The 19,828-nt window shown below is 37.5% G+C and overlaps 3 protein-coding genes across 6 annotated transcripts in view; 1 reads left to right on the top strand and 2 right to left on the bottom strand.

Annotated features, from left to right (window-relative positions):
• Positions 1 to 1,439: 1,439 nt before the first annotated feature.
• On the bottom strand, positions 1,440 to 2,911 carry LOC139132843 (zinc finger protein 227-like). The gene has a single exon (XM_070699162.1). It carries the CDS (start codon positions 2,812 to 2,814, stop codon positions 1,813 to 1,815), a length of 1,002 nt encoding a protein of 333 aa, XP_070555263.1. The 5' UTR covers positions 2,815 to 2,911; the 3' UTR covers positions 1,440 to 1,812.
• A 48-nt stretch (positions 2,912 to 2,959) lies between these two features.
• LOC139132810 (zinc finger protein 420-like) overlaps positions 2,960 to 19,828 on the bottom strand; it is a 35,211-nt gene continuing 18,342 nt past the window's right edge. Inside the window, exons 1-2 of one of the 3 annotated variants that reach the window (XM_070699073.1) lie at positions 10,479 to 10,564; positions 2,960 to 5,343 (exon numbers count right to left, since the gene is read on the bottom strand). In XM_070699073.1, the coding sequence (XP_070555174.1) occupies positions 3,101 to 4,828 (1,728 nt within the window). In that variant the 5' untranslated portion in view covers positions 4,829 to 5,343; positions 10,479 to 10,564 and the 3' untranslated portion in view covers positions 2,960 to 3,100. Of the gene's footprint in view, positions 5,344 to 8,154; positions 8,812 to 10,478; positions 10,565 to 19,828 lie in introns of those variants that run through there. The other 2 variants (XM_070699084.1, XM_070699080.1) reach the window with 2 other exon arrangements.
• Positions 16,080 to 19,581, top strand: LOC139132835 (uncharacterized). 2 transcript variants are annotated; one of them, XM_070699107.1, is made up of 3 exons: positions 16,080 to 16,359; positions 16,870 to 17,059; positions 17,457 to 19,581. In XM_070699107.1, the coding sequence occupies exons 2-3, from the start codon at positions 16,878 to 16,880 to the stop codon at positions 18,943 to 18,945; spliced, it is 1,671 nt and encodes a 556-aa protein (XP_070555208.1). In that variant the 5' UTR covers positions 16,080 to 16,359; positions 16,870 to 16,877; the 3' UTR covers positions 18,946 to 19,581. The 2 variants fall into 2 exon arrangements, with proteins under 2 accessions (XP_070555208.1, XP_070555219.1); XM_070699118.1 differs by lacking the exon at positions 16,080 to 16,359 and having other exon boundaries at positions 16,376 to 17,059; positions 17,457 to 19,342.

The following is a 19,828-nucleotide window of genomic DNA, read 5'->3' as shown; positions in this document are numbered from 1 at the left end:
GAAGGCATTGTACAACATAAAGGAGATCCTGTACATTGAGGGAGGTAGACAAAGCGTTAGCAAAGCTGTAAACATTCGTTAGAGTAGGTAGCCTGGTCTGCGATTTTTAGGGAAATTATGACAAATGGAACTTTAAATTTCAATACTCAGCTATATTATCAAATCATTATCAACATTTAGAGGAGTTAAATCACACATAATTATGTCCATAGTTAATTGTAATATTTGTCGATTTTCTCGAGTTTTTCTGTTAGCTCAGGCAATCAATCTTGTAAAGTATCATGGTAAAGCCAGCACCCTTGGCGTCGGAAAATAATAGAGTTTACACCAGCAACAGAAGTACTGTTACTCTCGATATAGAACATTATTTTAACTTTCTTCTTCATGATTTTCTAACACAAGCAATGATGGTAACCTTTGGAATCCAACAAATAAAATCCCCTGACACAAGTCATGCATTGTCTTCACTATTATTAACAGTACAGACTTTGACAGCAACATACCGACGACCCAGATCGCCATTAATTATTCAATATTGTATTAAATGATGGTGACCAACATAATCGAAGCAAAAGACAAATTAATTTAATATACTTAACTACATCTTTTGTTCTACAATAATGATCTCAGTGGTGTGTAATTCTCTATATTTGCTATGAAAAATATCCAGCACACACTTAATTCAAGATTTTAGCCCCTTGCACATGATCGTACACATGGTTATTTCAACGATTTACAAATTTACTTGAAGATATGTTTGATTTGTTTAATACTTTCTAGAGTATCTAAGATTAATAACTGCTTTGTTAGTATTCCCCCCGTATGAATAATACAAATTGGCGATTTGGCCCTTTTCTTCAAGTATAACAGCTTTAAATAATAACACTTGTGAGCAGGTTTACTGATGGGTGCTATTAGTACAAGATGCGAGGTAAAATGATATTCAAATATGCAGATTACATTAATGAGCATTGTTTCGGTATTAAAATTGCCCTTAACAATCAATGTGGAATATTCATGTACCTCGGCTCTTGCATTGTATAGATGGGTGACATCTTGATGAAGTGCACAAATATTGATAACCCATCTTTCAAAATTGCAATGCTGTCCCTTAAAAGTTGGAAAGTCAGTAAATCCGAATTCTCATCTTTGCAACATTTTCCTTGGAGCTGAATTACATACATTTTCTCTAAACAGTTGCACCATGTTTAGCCATAGACCCAAGCTCCAGATAAACCTGGTATATTTATTCCAGATCACTCTTATGTGTAAGCTTCAGTCATAATATTTGTATGTCACAAAAAGAATGATTCAAAACCAAGATTTCACTCTAGGAAGAAAATGGAAATGTTCACAAGTATTTTGAAACAGATCTTTATTTCTGATACTGTCGAATAGTTTAAATTGCAGATGTCAAGAACAAACAAAGAAAGGGACACTCATACTACATTCAAAGTCTCCATGATTTGTCAATTCATTGTCATGTGGTGTATATCAGAGCATCCCTCCACATAACTATTACAATTATTAGAAAGCTATCATGCCAGACAATGTTTTATTTGTATAACAGATACACTTTTCAAAACAAAGTTTTTTTATTTGTACCCAGGGTACGGATTCTGTGCTGATATTTCATACTTTGTATTTCAACTATTTAAATGTGACTCATCTTGCAAACAAAAGGTTTCTCATTTTAATAATGAATCATCTGGTGAAGATTTAAAATTTAAATATATGTATTGCGTGTGAAACCCTTGCCACAGACTTTGCAAACAAATGGCCTTTTGTTTGTGTGAATTCTATGGTGACCCTTTAAAGTGTCATTCCGTGTGAAACCCTTACCACATACCGTGTAAGCAAACGGTTTTTCAAACTTGAATGAGTCCTCTGGTGAATAGTCAGACCTCCACCCTTTCCACAGACTTTACAAACAAATGGCTTTTCGTCTGTGTGAATTCTATGGTGACCCTTTAAAGTGTCATTCTGTGTGAAACCCTTACCACATACCATGCAGACAAACGGTTTTTCAAATGGCTTTTCGTTTGTGTGTATCCTTTGGTGATTTTTCAAACTTAAATTCCACTTAAAACCCTCACCACAGATTTTACAAACAAATGGCTTTTCATTTGTGTGAATTCTATGGTGACCCTTTAAAGTGTCATTCCGTGTGAAACCCTTACCACATACCATGCAGACAAATGGTTTTTCATTTGAATGAGTCATCTGGTGAATAGTCAGACCTCCACTCTTTACAAAATCCTTACCACAGACTTTACAAACAAATGGCTTTTCGTTTGTGTGTATCCTTTGGTGATTTTTCAAACTTAAATTCCACTTGAAACCCTTACCACAGACTTTACAAACAAATGGCTTTTCATTTGTGTGAATTCTATGGTGACCCTTTAAAGTGTCATTCCGTGTGAAACCCTTACCACATACCATGCAGACAAATGGTTTTTCATTTGAATGAGTCATCTGGTGAATAGTCAGACCTCCACTCTTTACAAAATCCTTACCACAGACTTTAAACACAAATGGCTTTTCGTTTGTGTGAATTCTATGGTGAATTTTCAAACTGGTATTCGACTTAAAAGCCTTACCACAGACTTTACAAACAAAAGGCTTTTCGTTTGTGTGCATCCTTTGGTGATTTTTCAAACTGTAATTCCACTTGAAACCCTTACCACAGACTTCGCAAACAAATGGCTTTTCGTTTGTGTGAATTCTATAGTGACCCTTTAAAGTGTCATTCCGTGTGAAACCCTTACCACATACCTTGCAGACAAAAGGTTTATCATTTGAATGAGTCCTCATGTGAACAGTCAGACCTCCACTCTGTATGAAACCCTTACCACAGACTTTACAAACAAATGGCTTTTCGTTTGTGTGTATCCTTTGGTGATTTTTCAAACTTAAATTCCATTTAAAACCATCACCACAGACTTCACAAACAAATGGCTTTTCGTCTGTGTGAATTCTATGGTGACCCTTTAAAGTGTCATTCTGTGTGAAACCCTTACCACATACTATGCAGACAAACGGTTTTTCACTTGAATGAGTCCTCTGGTGAACGGTCAGACCTCCATTCTTTACAAAATCCTTACCACAGACTTAAACACAAAAGGCTTTTCATTTGTGTGAATTCTATGGTGACCCTTAAAGTTTCATTCCGTGTGAAACTCTTACCACATACTGTGCAGACAAACGGTTTTTCATTTGAATGAGTCCTCTTGTGAATAGTCAGACCTCCACTCTTTATGAAACCATTACAACAGACTTTACGAACAAATGGCTTTTCGTTTGTGTGAATTCTATGATGACCCTTTAAAGTTTCATTCCGTGTGAAACCCTTACCACATACCGTGCAGACAAATGGTTTTTCATTTGAATGAGTCCTCTTGTGAATAGTCAGACCTCCACTCTTTATGAAACTGTTACTACAGACTTTACGAACAAATGGCTTTTCTTTCGTGTGAATACTTTGGTGACCCTTTAAAATGTCATTGCTTGCAAAACACTTACCACATACCATGCAGACAAATGGTTTTTCATTTAAACTGTAATTCCACTTGAAACCCTTACCACAGACTTCGCAAACAAATGGCTTTTCGTTTGTGTGAATTCTATAGTGACCCTTTAAAGTGTCATTCCGTGTGAAACCCTTACCACATACCTTGCAGACAAAAGGTTTTTCATTTGAATGAGTCCTCATGTGAACAGTCAGACCTCCACTCTGTATGAAACCCTTACCACAGACTTTACAAACAAATGGCTTTTCGTTTGTGTGTATCCTTTGGTGATTTTTCAAACTTAAATTCCACTTGAAACCCTTACCACAGACTTTACAAACAAATGGCTTTTCATTTGTGTGAATTCTATGGTGACCCTTTAAAGTGTCATTCCGTGTGAAACCCTTACCACAAACCTTGCAGACAAAAGGTTTTTCATTTGAATGAGTCCTCTGATGAATAGTCAGACCTCCATTCTTTATGAAACCCTTACCACAGACTTTACAAACAAATGGCTTTTCGTTTGTGTGTATCCTTTGGTGATTTTTCAAACTGTAATTCCACTTAAAACCCTCACCACAGACTTTACAAACAAATGGCTTTTCATTTGAGTGAATTCTATGGTGATCCATTAAAGTGTCCTTCCGTTTGAAACCCTTACCACATACCTTGCAAACAAATGGTTTTTCATTTGAATGAGTCCTCTGGTGAACAGTCAGACCTCCACTCTGTATGAAACCCTTACCACAGACTTTACAAACAAATAGTTTTTCGTTTGTGTGTATCCTCTGGTGATTTTTCAAACTTGAATTCCACTTGAAACCCTTACCACAGACTTTACAAACAAACGGCTTTTCGTTTGTGTGAATCTGCTGGTGAGCTTTCAAATTAGACTTCCACTTGAAACCATTACCACAGACTTTGCAAACAAACGGTTTTTCATTCGTGTGAATTTTATGATGAGATTTCATTTTAGAATTTGACTTGAAACCTTTGTCACAGACTCCACAAGCAAATGACTTTTCATTTGAATTAATCCTCTCGTGACATTTTATCTTGTTTGTCGTTGAGCTTTCCTGATGACAAATTCTCTCATGACGTTTTAGATTCTCATTCAGTTCAATCCTCCTATCATGTACTTTGTATTCCACATGTTTTTCAGTTGAGTGAGTCTTCTGGTGAGCTGCCAAAAATGTGTTCTCCACACAACTTTCCCTGCACACTTGTCCGAGCAATGCCATAATGGTATTTTCACATAGAGAAATCCTTCGGCGATGTTCAGAACTCCGCGTAGAACTCTTCACGCAAATGTTGCTCATAAAAGGCAGGGCACTGCAACTTAATCACCCAGCTGCAGAATGAGCAATCACCTTCGGGGAGATTTCGCCTTGGAGCTACCCAGGTCTGAAAATGATATGATCTCCATTTGCTGGTACACTTTTCTATAAAACTACTAAAAAATCTAATGAGTTCCTTTCGATCTCCACTCTCAGATACGCAGGTCACAAATTGAAAGCGCAATATTTTGCAATTATTCCTGGCTTCTCTTGACTTGTTATAGCTGCACACATTGACACCCGATGATGGACGCTGAATTTAAACCTCTCAAGATTTTAATTGCTGAAGCTGGATACATGTATTTGGAAGACACATAGCTATCCATTCAATCTGAGTCTCGGTGAATTCCTACAGTGGCATCCAATATGGCTTCTCTTGTAACTGGAAGCTTCCTTGTTTTTCCTGGCAATAGACAAAAGCTTGAATTGCCTGTAGATGATGTTGTTTTGAATAACTTTTTCAAATTTCACTTGTTAAATCTGCTGCCCTAGATACACTGAAAGAGAAAAGAAGTTGCAAATATAAAGATTTGACCTAAGAAGAGCCACTTTTATTGGGAGAAGATTACTTGTTGTCCTGTACTTGTATTAGATTGTTTATTCTAAAGGATAGAGTATTTTTGGGTGAATAGTACAGATATACAAATGTCTGGGAATACATTGAGGAAAATGGTCATCAATTAGATTGTTCCTTCTGACAAAAGTTATAAGAAGTCATTGTTAACTTCTGTCGCTCAGAAGTAAGGGGAATTGTTGCCCCTTTCCTGTCCTGAACCAGGGAGAGAATTTGTTCACTTGCATTATAAGCTGTTGTATTTCATCAGTTTTGTATGGTTTACTCACATACCGGTATATCACCATTACTTTATCCCTATGTGCGTGCATTATGTCTTACGATTTTATAGGTCGAATTCATCCTTTAACATTCTCTCACCCCTGTAACCGTGGTATTTTCTAGTTCATAAGAGAAACCAACAGTTGTTGTGCATCATAACCATACGTTAGACCCACCAAAATAGCTTTACCCTTTTCCTTCCATACAGTATCAATTCCCCATCAGCCAAGTCAGTAAAAATACCGCAATTATACGGTGTCGCTCACATTTGATCAGAATTGGTACATACCAGTATGGGTACCAAAGATCAACAATAAATGTTGTTTCTATCTGTTCAGTGCAGGAAAATTCTACGTTGATGTTATGACAATGATTTCTGCACAGTACAACCAGAAAAACAACAAGGAATATTTTAACCAGAAAAACAAGAATGACAAAAGTAAGGTCTGAAACTTTAGGTACTGGAGGTCAACTCTAGCAACATGCATAGCAGAAACAGCTGGGTCTGTTAATATGGTTGGAAAGGCTAGAGCGTCAGTTATAAACTTCAACAAAACTATTAAAATATAAAAGTAGTCAACATTCTCTGTGAAATAAAAAAACTAGACATTTGGCACAAAGGCATTGCAGAGTTACAGCCTGTTGAAACTTCTGAAAAACTGACCAAATAAGAAGAAGTTGGGGAGTCCTTAGTGTATTAACTACGGTAGAGGTCCCCTAGCTTTTAATAAAATGTTTAAAAAGGGAAAGTCATTATTTGCTGTTTTTCAGGAAAGTTTGACAAGGCGGTGCTTGCATTCAGAGTGAGTTGTAAATGCATTTTTAGATTCTTTGAGTGTCGAAGAGGTGTCAAAAGTGAGATTAACCAAAAAGACTGCTCTGTGACTTCAAAAGAGGTGTGCAAATATGGCTTGTTTTCAACATTTTTGACAGAATAACAGTTTTCCTACATAATTATACCGATATACCAATTTAATCCAACCTTTGAAATGAGATATGCACATGGAATTTTTACAGCCTATTAACAAGGTTACAGATAAGATATGTACGGCACAATTTTCCTGTATTTGAAGTACTTTTTGAAAAATCATATTTTGAAATTTGAAAGAATTTTTAATAATTTTTGATATGTAAACCCATGTAAAATCATAAAAACAAATTTTATTTACAAACCTGCCGTACAAATCTTACAAATAATAGTGTCAACATATTTATAACTAATTTGGTAATATTAATACTATCCAATTATTATTAAATTCAAATATGTAAAGAAAATATGAAAAATTAAATTTTAATATTTACTGCAGTGTCATATTTCAAAATCATGGCTGCAAATATACAATTTTATATATTCTTTGGAGAAAGTATTAACTAAGAGAGTTATCCTGAAAATTTGAACTAAATATCTTGATTCTAACACTTGAAACTTGACATTAACTCTGAGAAAAGAATTGGTGCAAAAATAGCCTTTCCAACCACCTTAATATGTAACAGTTAATGACTAAAGGTCAGTTGAGTAGCCTGTTTCAGTCACTGACATGCCACCACTCCTGCACATTTGCAGGATTTCCCTTTTTCTTACCTCATTTGCACATTTTTGACACTGATGTGTTCATTTGAACGTCACATCTCAATCCCTGCATCTACCTGTACATCAAATACTGAGATGTAGCTTTGGCGGTATGGGAACTTTTGCGTGTGACGGACATACATCGGTACATGTACATATATACAGACATACAGATGCCACCGATTCACCATATAGTACCGGTATAGGCTCTTTTTGGTATTTAAATACATACCAAATATGAGCTAAAAAGCGGTATTGAGCCAAAACATGACATATTTTCACCCACTTGGCTTAGTCTGTTATAGCAGCTTTAGTCCAAAAAAATCAGTTTACAGTATTTATGTTTTCAGCAGCCTTCAAATGTACAGTATTATGATAAAATACGCCATATGGCATATGTTGTGTTTCATTAATTTTAACCATCTTGACCTGATGGGGAGAAATGGACTTGGAAAAGGGTCAAAATATGCATGTTACATGCTGTAGTTTTTAGGACTCAATAGTGCCACAATATTTCTGTGGCATTTTGTTGGCATTTCCAATTCTTCGTAACTTCCAATTGACTTTTAATCACTGTTAGTAAGTTATGCGTTCATGGATTATTATCATTTACCAGTATTTAATATGTGGTAGTTTCGTCATTTCGATAATTGAATAGTCTAAAGATGAGGGAACATCCTCTATGGCATTTGTCCATGAGCACTGTATTCATTAAAATTGTCAACGACATTATTGATAAATGTTTAATTTAGGCCCACACTGATACATTGTTGACTTCAAAATATGTACAAGTATTGAGACAGAGGTGACTTCAATGGTCAAAATTATACATTTGCATTTGTTTAAACATAGTCAGTAGAGAAAGACCCCTCCACTGTCTATAATGGTTAAAATGAGACTGACCTTAACCGTGGTGACCATAATGTGAAAGTGTTAACTGGAACAAAGCATCCCAGGCAGATATGCATCCTTAACAATATCTATCTCAGTTTACTTTTTTAAAGGGCATATACATATTATACTCTCAACCTTTTGAAGACACAAGACATTTGTAAAATGGTGACAGTTGCAGCTTAAAGGCGGAGCCTCCCTTTAAAAGGACGCGAAGCTATGGCGGCGTTCATTGTGTAAGTGGACACCAAACAGGCAACACGCGGGCACACGCTCCAGAAAATGCCACATTTAGTTTTCCTCGGCCGCAAAAAACGCAGACAGACTGCATAGCGGTCAGCGCGAAGTTGCTGCCGATCGAACTCTGTAGTTATATTCAAAGTCTAACGCAACTGAAAGACTTTTCTAAGGAAATTCGAGCGTTTGTGGTGGGGAATCAATGACCGTTGGCGATTTGAACTGACCGTCAATCAAACGCCTGTATAAACTCTGTTTGCAGGATTAGCAAAAGGTGACAAAAGAGTGAGATCAGTTTTTCGTAAGTAATGATAGAAATCAAACATCGTACTGGCCAAGTGTTTGACTGGGAGGAGAACTCCACTAATGCGAGAACCTGGGATTGAAAAGTGCGGCTTTAAGTTAGTTGTTCACACTCGTTCTTATCAGAGGGTTGCAAAAGGTATATGCGTTGAGCAAATCACCGTGTTTCGGATCAGCATGTCTAAGTTTACATTTTCGAGTCAATACTGACTGTACCAGTAGTGATGCTGGAAAAGATCTTTTGATTTAATTCCCATGGTAACCCAGACTATCAGCAAGGAGGAAACATCTGTAATATGACATTAAATTGGTCCAATAATCATGCCCATTGCATGACAGTACAGTTTCTGATTGAGGGACTGTGCTGCTATGGAAACCACCTACTGTGCAACATTGATCTGATTTCTCTCTGTAATATAACCTTGACCAACAACAGACACAAAACACCTCAGACATGAAATAAGATATCTCAGATACCCCCCCCCCCCTTCCAAGAGAACATACCCAAAAACAAACAGCTCATTGGAAAGTGGCATAAACTGATACTGCAGTGTTCGAAATAACACCTGTCTGGCAGTCCGAGACTGGTTGTTTTTCTGCAGGACTTGTAAAATAAAAAAGTTACTAGTACGGCGGACAGGTTGACTTTAGCGTGGGGAGTCTTCTTTAAAACTATGTCTGCTATTTTTTCTCCGGGCTTCCATTCAAATTTTATGGCAAGACAGTTTTCTTTCCCGTAAATTCATCCTACTCAACAGCGCATAACAAAAATACTTAGGCACATAACAGTAGTATCAGGACTGGTAAGTTTTTGGCAGGACAGGCAACTTTTTGAAGTTACCAGTCCTGGTGACTGGTTGATATTTTCCACAAATTTCGAACACTGGATACTGCTGCAAAATATATTGCAAAACTGATCTTTGACTACTTGCCATCTCAAAAAGAACACCAAAATGATATTGTATCGCTTTAATAATGGCCAAGGAGGTAGCTACACAGATCTCCATTGACTGAGGTACCATGAACAACAGTAAGTTTGATGTGTTAAGCCCTCCCTCCCTTCTTCAATGTTATTCTGAAATATATATACTCCTTTCAGTATACGCCTCAGGGATACATATAGACTTTTAAAATTTTTCAAGACTTAATTTTTTTATGATTATATCGAAACATTTTTGTTTACACATCAACCAGTTTCTTGTTCTAATCTCCAAAACATGTTGAGATACAAAGTATTCCGGTTGTCAACTCAGTGTGTACATGTACAGACTGCATGCATTCTGGACTGAATGAGTATTCAAACGTAAACAAAAACAGTGCATTCTGTGTGAATAGATGCTGTGTTGACAAGATAAACAGCCGGTGTTTTAACATGCTTTGGGGAGTAAAATAAGAATAGCCATTTATATATTAACCCTTTTCCTGCCAGACAGTATCACTTCTTAATAAGTCACGTCAGTAAAACAGCAGTATTGAGCCAAAACATGACGTATTTTCACCCACTTGGCTTGGTCTGTTATAGCATCTTTAGTCCAAAAATATCAAGTTTACGGTATTTATCTTTTCAACAGCCTTCAAATGTACAGTATTATGTTAAATACAACTTCTGGAATATGTTGTGTTTCATTAATTTCAACCATCTTGACCTGATGGTGAAATATGGACTTGGCAGGAAAAGGGTTAAACAAATATGGTAAAAATTATCGAAAGTTACAGCTACTGGCTATATATACCAGCTTGAGGGCACTGTGACTAATACCGGTAGAACTTGGAGGCTCTGAAATCTGTATACTTACATTTGGTTTTGTAACCTGAATGCTGACTGCCCAGTGAGTTAGAGTGAATGCATGGATGAAAGACTGCCACGAGCTCAGACACCTAAAACAAAACAAATGTGGACAGTTCTTGTGAGGGGTTAACATTAGCTGTTAGAAAAGGAGGGCGGACTACAGTGGCAAAAGTTCTGCAGAGCATATATTACTCTTGCCCCTCAACTTCAAGACTTCTTCGATCGCGTACAACAACAACAAACTCACATGGCCTACAGCCGCAGCTAGACTGGTCCCCAGTCGCCTGGCTTTTCTCGGCAGCTGTGTTACTGGCTGGCCAAGCGAGGCGTTTACCAAACGATCGACACAACAGCCTACCACTTAGTACCACAGTCTACTTAAATAAGTTCAGTCCTCCAATTTATTCTCTTTTGAGATTTCATATGCCCACAGACTTGGAGCACGTCAATGCTGTAGCCAACGTGCAGCCATACTCTCAGTGTGACAGTTTTCATACAGGGTTGTGAATTTCACCCAGAGCTGTTTCACAAATGACGAGCAAGTGCTCGAAATCTTATTACCATACCTTTTGAAACTTTATAGTGTTTATCCTCAAACTGTTATAAAAAGGACGGAAGTGGTATTGAGGGGGTCAAAGTTGTCAAATTTTTGACCCCATGTTGAGTGCGTAGTAATCGGACTGCTATCTAACAACATGTCATTAAATGTCCAAAAACTGGGCAGATGTCCATGTAGCCGACATGAACACGAAGTGTCTGTTACCGGCCACCGAAAACTATGAAAAATAGTAAAGAATGAGGTACAAAATCACTATCAGTTTTAAGTTGCAGGTAGAATAAGTCTGTGCCTTTGTATAAAATACTATAAAAATAGTAGAAAGTGAACAACCAGCTGAAAGTTAGTTGAGGAGACCTTAACTGCATATCATTTGCATCTCATTGTCGGCTACATGGACTGTGTGCCAAAAACTGAGGTCGTCCGAAAACTGTCACACTAAGTGTACTCCCTGGTGCATGTGTTTGTGTGACGAGGTAAATACAAATACAGCATAAACCCAAGGCTGCACCACATAACTTCATCTCCTATCAGTGATTATGGTACAGACTTATACATGGTCCCTCTTTTTGTGGAGAAATCGTGACTTAGGGAGCATTCAGTTATTATAGCCAGGGGTGGGCCGGCAAAAACTACGGGGGGGAGGGGGTCACTTCAAATTTGAAAACTGCAAGGGAGGGGGGTCATGTATTTTTCAAACAGCTCAGAGGGGTGGGGTCACTTAATTTTAAAAGTATCCGTCCCGTCAAAAAGCAGTTTTAGTGTTCAGAAATATTCTGGGAGATAAAAATGATTCATGTATGATTTCATTCTCTGAAGTTATTCAACTGTAAATCTGAACAAAAGTATAATTACCTGTCACATGAACATCTTGACTTGGCAACTCTGAGGCTTGTCTTATTGTAAATCAAGCTCACTGCACTGAGGGCAATGAACAATTCCTATTACTTACATATTAGAGATATAGCAAGTTTTGTCAGGGAAATTATTTAACAGTTACCTGTACTGAGACTACTAGTACCATGAAAAGTTAAATAATACTTTTAGGTGAAATTCCAATATCATAATTGTTGTCCACATCTGAACTTTTAAATACCCTATTTGAATCAAGTACATTTGTATCAATTATCAAACACCTATAAAAGCACAAATTAATTTAGTTTAGCATTGTAAAAAAATTATTCTTAGTTTTCTCATAGACTCCAATGTATAGTGAATCAACATTTCGGTGAAATTCCAAAATCCAATTTCTTGCACACATATCAACTTTAACCATCCTTGTCTAACTAAGTACTTTATCAAACATCCATAATACACAGATTTAGATGGTTTTGTATTGTAAAAATATTATTCATAGTTTCCTCATAGACTACCATGTATGGTGAATCAACATTTCGGTGAAATTCTAAAATCCAATTTCTTGCACACATATCAACCTTTAACCATCCTAGCCTAACTAAATACTTTAAAATGAATTATCAAACATCTATAAATACACAGATTTTTGAATTGGACATTTTCAGTGAAATTCCAGAATCAGATTTCTTGTACACATAATATGCACCTTCAACCATCATATTCTAATCAAGTACAATTATGTTAATTATTGAACGTCTGTACATGCACAAGTATACCAAGTTTTTCATTGAAAAAAAAAATTATTCACAATTTTATCGTTGACTCCCATGTACCGGTATAGTGGATGAACATTTTTGGTAAAATTCTGAAGTGAAACTTTTTGTCCATATGCCAGTTTCAACCCTATTTCATTTAAGTGCATTTATGTAAATTATCAAATATCTATAAATGCATAGATATAGTTTTGCATTGAAAAAGTATCACATAGTTTTCTCATACATTACCATATATAGTGAATCAACATTATCAACAACTGATTTTCAATTAAATCCAAATATCAACATTTTGTACACACACGCTTGCGCAAAAATATTGCGATCCACCTGTAATTTCTGTCCAACCCCTGTGAGGGGTATAATTTCAAAATTATAGGAAGTCGGAAGGGGAAATCTGAGCATTAACACCTTGTTAGTTTGTAAGGAAGGTCATTTGAAAAAATCTAAGATTTTTTTTATTCCATTGCTCCATACCCCGCCCTGAGGTGTTTGTGTGTGCAGCTTTACTCAAGCAATGGGGGAAGGGGGGGTCATGAAATTTTTGTCGTCTTAAAGGGGTCATCAATTTTTGGTACAACGAGTAGGGGGGGTTCACTTGTTTTGACTGATGTGCAGGAAGAATTTGCCGGCCCAACCCCGGCCATAATAACTGAACGCTCCCTTATATTAGCCGCGAAAGTCTGCGTTCAGTATGCATAATTGACTCTGAGCAGCGCTGCAGTCGGTGTAGCTGCAGTGAGTACAGAGCTCGAGGTTTTTGCAGGGTAGTTGGGTCGGCCGTAGCTCTGCATGGCAGGGCTGTGTGTTACCGGAGCCGTTATACGGTCTGAGGCCGTATAACGCCAGTAACACACAGCCGTGCCATGCAGCGCTAGGTCGGACGTTGCAGTACAGTAGCTCGAGGTTTAGCCTGGGTATTTGGGTCGGACGTTGCCGTCCAAAATACCCAGGCAAAACCTAGAGCTACTGTACTGCAGCTGGAGTCAGTGGCGTACACCATACCACTACCAGTCCGGGTTATGTCCATAGAGAGGATAGTACGATTGACCAATCAGCGAACCTGCCGCCGCCAACGTCATGAATACTTAACCATGCAAACCTTGGCTCGTACATTGCAACGAGTTTGGAACTTTTCGGCTTGATTTCGCCCTTTATTTTTAGCACTGGGTAGTTTTTAGTTGTAGACGTTACGCACAATGTTCAGTGCGGCCGAGATGGTGACCGACACAAGTGGTTAGTACATTGAAAATTACTTATTTGGATGAATTTCCTGGCCGGGTACGACTCCTAGAAATCAGCATTTGACCCTTGTAAATCTACAGTAAGTTATTTGTTGCCAAATATCGCCTATTTTTTGGTCAAATTTCAATTTAACCTTGCCATCTGCAGTATGCAGAATTTTTCAAGCTTTACAAAGATGGGTCAACTGTTTTAGTCGGTCATCGGAGCACGATGGAGCACGATTTTTTCGATCACCATGCGTTTCCGGTACGATTGACCCTTCGCTCAGAAAAACGCGCGCCGGATCAATCGCCGAGAAGTTAACCAAAAGCTGGAAAAGAGAACGAAAAACGTCCAATAACTCTTTGTCGAATATGGTCAAGGGTAAAGAAACTCAGAAAACTATTCCTGAAGAAATCTTACAATTTTTAACACGGTAGAACGTCGCCAATCGACTGGAGCTAAGATACTTCCGGGTAGCCAACAGTCTCACTCGATCGGTGGATCTGTCAGGTCATATCGCGATCTGAACAAAGTGAACCAACGTAACCTTTGACCCTTGTTACATATACAGTACGTGATTGGTTCTTGCCTTAATTTCATTACATATACGGTACGCCATTGGCTCTTCCCTACTATCCTCTATATGGACATAACCCGGACTGATCACAAGTGATTCGTACACACAGTAGTCATTATAATCGTTTCGCCCATATTCGCCCCATTTTACGAGATAGACAGTGTTTTACGGTAGCTAAACTTATATTATTACCGATCACACGCCAAAGCTTACCTTCTTGTGCCGACCGATGCGACTGACAATCAGTGACAGGATACATGTGAACATAGGACCCTCTCGCTCCAGGGTCTGTGATGTAAATCAGGCATCATGGGAACAATGCCTCGTTTTCAACACGGTCGGTTGTTGCATGCATGCGCTTTCTCGTGCGAATTTGTATATTTTTAACGAATTTTTACAAAAAGTGGGATGTATGTTTATCCAGAAAGACTTGGCAAAAGTCAATAAAACTAGCGAAAATATTGATAATGCAAACAGTAGTGAAGGACATGTGGCAGTTTTGTGCTAAGTTTCGAATGACGATTAAGCTTATTGGCTGCAAAGCAAAGATCTAAGGCTTGTAAGCTTATAGGCCTAAGCTAACAAACTTACGTGCACTGCAATTTTGTTTCAAAGATTTTGTGATTTTGAAACTATAGAATACTTTGTAATTTTCATATTTAATGAACTTTTGCATTTAAAGGGATAAAATCGGCCATTTTTCATGAATTTTGTTTGATACGAGATACATAATTTATATTGTTTTATCATGACATGTTGAAAGATACTGAATGAATGGCTGACCACGTAGCCCCAATATATGCGACCCCGGTTTTAGACACGATCAATGAAATCATTGCGAAAATAAATTCATTTTCGTGATGGTTTCATGTATCGTTTCTAAAACCGGGGTCGAATATATGCATGGTCACCCTTTCATTCAGTATCTTTCAACATGTCAAACAATATAGGCCTAAAGTATGCAGGCCTAGTATCTCATATCAAACAAAATTCATGAAAAATGGCCGACTTTGTCCCTTGAATAGATGGATAGATAGATACCATAGATGGATAGACAGATAGACAGACAGCTGGATAGATAGATAGATAGATAGAGAGATAGAGAGATGTGTGTACGTACGAGTTTATGTATTTATGTATGTAGGCTACATGTATGGTGAGTTCATTTGTAATGGTGTCTTGGTGAAGTGCATACTGATATCCCATCGTTCAAAATTGCAAAACTTGGAAAGTCAATTCATTCAATTCTCATCATTGCAACATTCTCTTTGGAGTTGAACCATGGGCTTCATGGCACAATAAAGCGAATTTAGCAGTACGCCCTCACCGACCAAATTTGCGTTATGCATTCGTTTTATCCCGTGAACCCTGACCTCCCGTCAAGAAGGAAGATTCCGGAACATCAACCTAGCGCAAACGCCTCTCCTAAAGAAACCCAAAATAAAGTTAGCATAATAACCTCTTCTTTAGTCAGTACGTAAACACGATCCATGCTTGTGTACATCCGCACAAGCATGCATTTGCCCACGAACCGGGGCCGGGGTCGATCGACTCATGGATGTAGTCTATTTTTTACATCCATGATCGACTACACCCGAGCCTGAAATGACGTAATTTCAACCACAACTGAACGCACACCGCCGCACGCGACGGACCAGCAGCAGACGATCTCTGGTTACTAGGGCCAAGACGCGTTTGTACACTGTATGTATTAGGATGGGTATAGACCCTTTTCATAAAGAGGGCGTCCTTTAATTATGACGTCATTTACCGAACGAAAGCGTAATGAAAGCGAGGTCAGTAGGTCCTGTCAGCTGGAGAAGGTAAACAAAGCGCACGAAGTTACGAACTATTGACGGTGTTACAGCAGAACTACCTGAGAAATTTTTCTAGAAAGGTAAGGTATTCAACATTTCTCTACATTAACATTCCAAGATAGGGCTGTCATGCTTGTTTAACCGCACTTTTGCCACTGTGTGCAGAAAATGTTTGTCATCTCTCTCGCGACGTTGTCGTCTGCAAATAGTGCGCTAAACAGTCGCTCTTGATTTGTGCTGATACCTACGGAGGGACAGTGTGATACCCTACATCTATAAATGTGTCGTAGAGTTCAATAGACGTATGCATCGATGTGAAGTTGTTGGGTCGGCAAATTTCTTTAAACACCCCTGCATTGACGTTGTCGGTGTGTGTATACACATAACAACGGAGATACTCCGCAGGACGATGGCTCTGCGTGGCAGCCTATGGCTGTGTGTTACCGGCGGTATAGGGTCTCCCACCTGGCTATATAACGCCGGTAACACACAGCTCTGCCACGCTGAGCTATATTTCTCTGTGACTCGTGATTGAGTCTGAGTTGATTTTATTATTTATTTAGTTCAATATGTTGATGTGTACATTGTAGATCTAATAATGGCGGTAGACACGAACTCTGTAAGTGAAACCAGTATATCCCTGACAGAAGATGACATACCAGGGGCAGCATTGAATGGAAGGGAGCCAGCAAGGTTAACCAATGACGAGCTGAGATTCTGGTTGAAGTGTAGAGGAGACAAACCCAGGCAGAGTATGACTAAAGCAGAACTTGTGGCAAGGTATTCCAGCAATGCAGTTTCTTGTTCTGTTTTCAATGAAATACAAACTCTGTATGTTGATACACTACTTGTTATTCACATGATGAAGTACAAGTAACTGTTAATTGTCTGCATGTATGTTATCTTGTTATTAAGTTGTATGCAATATTACTGAATTTCAACAAACATCAATCTGGTAATCTTCAAGGGAAGGGATCTTGTTTTATTCTTGTTTTCAAAGCCATGATTGAATAGGACTTGATTTAAGATGATGTCTACCAAACACACGTACATTTTTATAAAAATGGAAACCCATTGTCATGGTGACTAAATCTCAATTTTCTTAAGACAAAACAATTCACTAGGTTCCATGTTCAAAGGTATACTAGATGGATTATACTATATTTATATTTTTCAGAGTGCATCACTTTATTGCCAACAAAATAGATACCATTGTTGATCCAGATCCAAACAACATATATACAGAGCTGAAAAGGAGAAGCCTGGGGTTAACAAGAAATAATAAATTAGCAACTACTCAACCATCTACATCTATTCAAAGCTGTTTCCCAGTGACAGGATGGGGCACATCACTAGAGAAACTGCCATTGTTTTCCCGAGCCCAGATGGACCGCTATGCAACACAGGGTGGTAAGGCCTTGCACAGACACAAAAGAGGAGAAGCAACTTCATTTCAGCGTGGTTCTGTATTTCATCATGAGAACTATATTTTTAGCCTACAGACAGCAGTTTCAGAATCCTTCTTTTTTTTTAAATCAAAATGTTTTCACAGCTACAGTAAAACCAAAGATCCTCATTCTCTAAAATTAGCTCTGCATTTAGTAAGTGGTGAGGTGTTGTATGGCCAGTGTACATGTGTTGCAGGTAAATCTGGTTTTTGTAACCACATGATTGGGCTTATGTTCCGAATTTGTGAATTTTCGCTATATGGATACAAAAATGTTAATGATGAAAATCTACAAAAAGATTTGAATGGTAATATTCCTGTGACATCAAAATTACAAAAGTGGAATCAAAGACGGACTGATGGAATTGAACCCACAGCAGCTATGGATGTAGCTGTTAAAAAGCTTAAAGTGGGCCAGAAAAATCAGGGGGATGCAGTGTGCTGTACTTTATATCAAGCTGTAAGAGGTGATGTGATTAATGTTGACAATGAAGTAACATTAAAAAAGAATTGTGTTGACAGAAACCCCAAAAGTTGTGCAATGTTGATCACTCCTTTGAATGATACTACAAATATGATTGATACTAAAGCTGGTGAAATGCCAAGAGGTTCAGTGTTAAGTTATCAGTTAGCACCAAGTGAATCCAACTTTGCTGTTTATATTTCAACTAACCCTTCAGCAAGAGTTCCAGTAAATACTATGCCACTGATTAGTTACCCTAGATTTCCACTCTCTTCATTGCCAACTGAATCTACAGATAAGCAACTACCTGATTGTCTCAAAGCTTTAATAAGTCAACTAACAATTGATGAAAACACTGCTTCAAGCATTGAGGTTGATACCAGGGGCCAGGCAGCTTGTGACAAATGGTGGGAATATCGCAAACCAAGGATAACTGCGTCAACATTTTTTGATGTTTGCACTAGAAAGCGTAATTTTGATACTCTTGCTGAGCGATTATTTAATCCAAAGCCATTTAGGTCAGTGAGCACAGAACATGGAAGGATGTTTGAAAAGAAAGCTTTGGAGGCTTACATCAAATTTATGCAAAATGGTGGTTACAGTATAACAGTATATAAATGTGGTCTAGTTATTGACACAACACAAGGTTTTCTTGCATGTTCCCCTGATGGTAAGGTTATAGACATGAGTGCTGATTCACACTTTGGTATCTGTGAAGTAAAATGCCCTGAATCAAAAAAAACATTACACCATTAGATGCATGTTTTGACCCAAATTTCTGCAGTGAAAATATTGATAATAAACCAGTTTTGAAACAAACTCACAGATATTATTATCAAGTACAAGGCCAGATGGCCATCACAGGTGCACAGTGGTGTGATTTCATCATCTACACCCACAGGGGTTTAAGTGTTGAAAGAATAGATTTTAACTATGCATTTTGGAGAATGATGTTTCTAAAATTGAATGATTTCTTTGTAAATTATTATGGGCCATGTGTTATTGCATCTCACAATGCAACGCCACAGTGAATTATCAATTTCATATTGTCAGACTTTGAAATATTCTTAGATCCTGTATGTCCAATCTTTGTGAGACAAAAAAGTTAAGCCAAGTATTTACACCAGAGTGAAGTTTGCTTTAAAATACACTTAAAAAGACAGAAAATACATCATCCAATATAGATTTATACAACATTTATTAAAATATTTATATCTGAACCATTGCTTTTATTTATATTTATATTGACTGATCAAATTTAATTATAGAGCACTGAAAATTCTACATTCTAAAAGTATTTTTATTGCTGAAATAAATAATTGATAAAACATGTAAATATTATTGTAAACTAAAGTCTCAGTTATTCTTTTGTAAATAATTTACTGAGAATATATGATCTCTTGGTGTAAATAATCCACAGGTTGTATAAATATTTAAAATACCAGTTTTATGATTACAGTATCAGAATATACATTTTGTCTTTTAAACACCTATAACTATTTATATTTGTAATTTCACAGAATATATAATTGAAAGGCTTTACCACTTTTAAAAATCAATGTTGATATACATATATTTATGATGACTTGTGACTATAAGATAACATTTACATAGGCCAACTCTGTTTAAAATTAATGTA

This window comes from Ptychodera flava, chromosome 1, assembly GCF_041260155.1.
Source record: "Ptychodera flava strain L36383 chromosome 1, AS_Pfla_20210202, whole genome shotgun sequence".
NCBI classification, from domain to species: Eukaryota; Metazoa; Hemichordata; class Enteropneusta; family Ptychoderidae; genus Ptychodera; species Ptychodera flava.
This window is presented reverse-complemented; position numbering and strand designations above follow the sequence as displayed.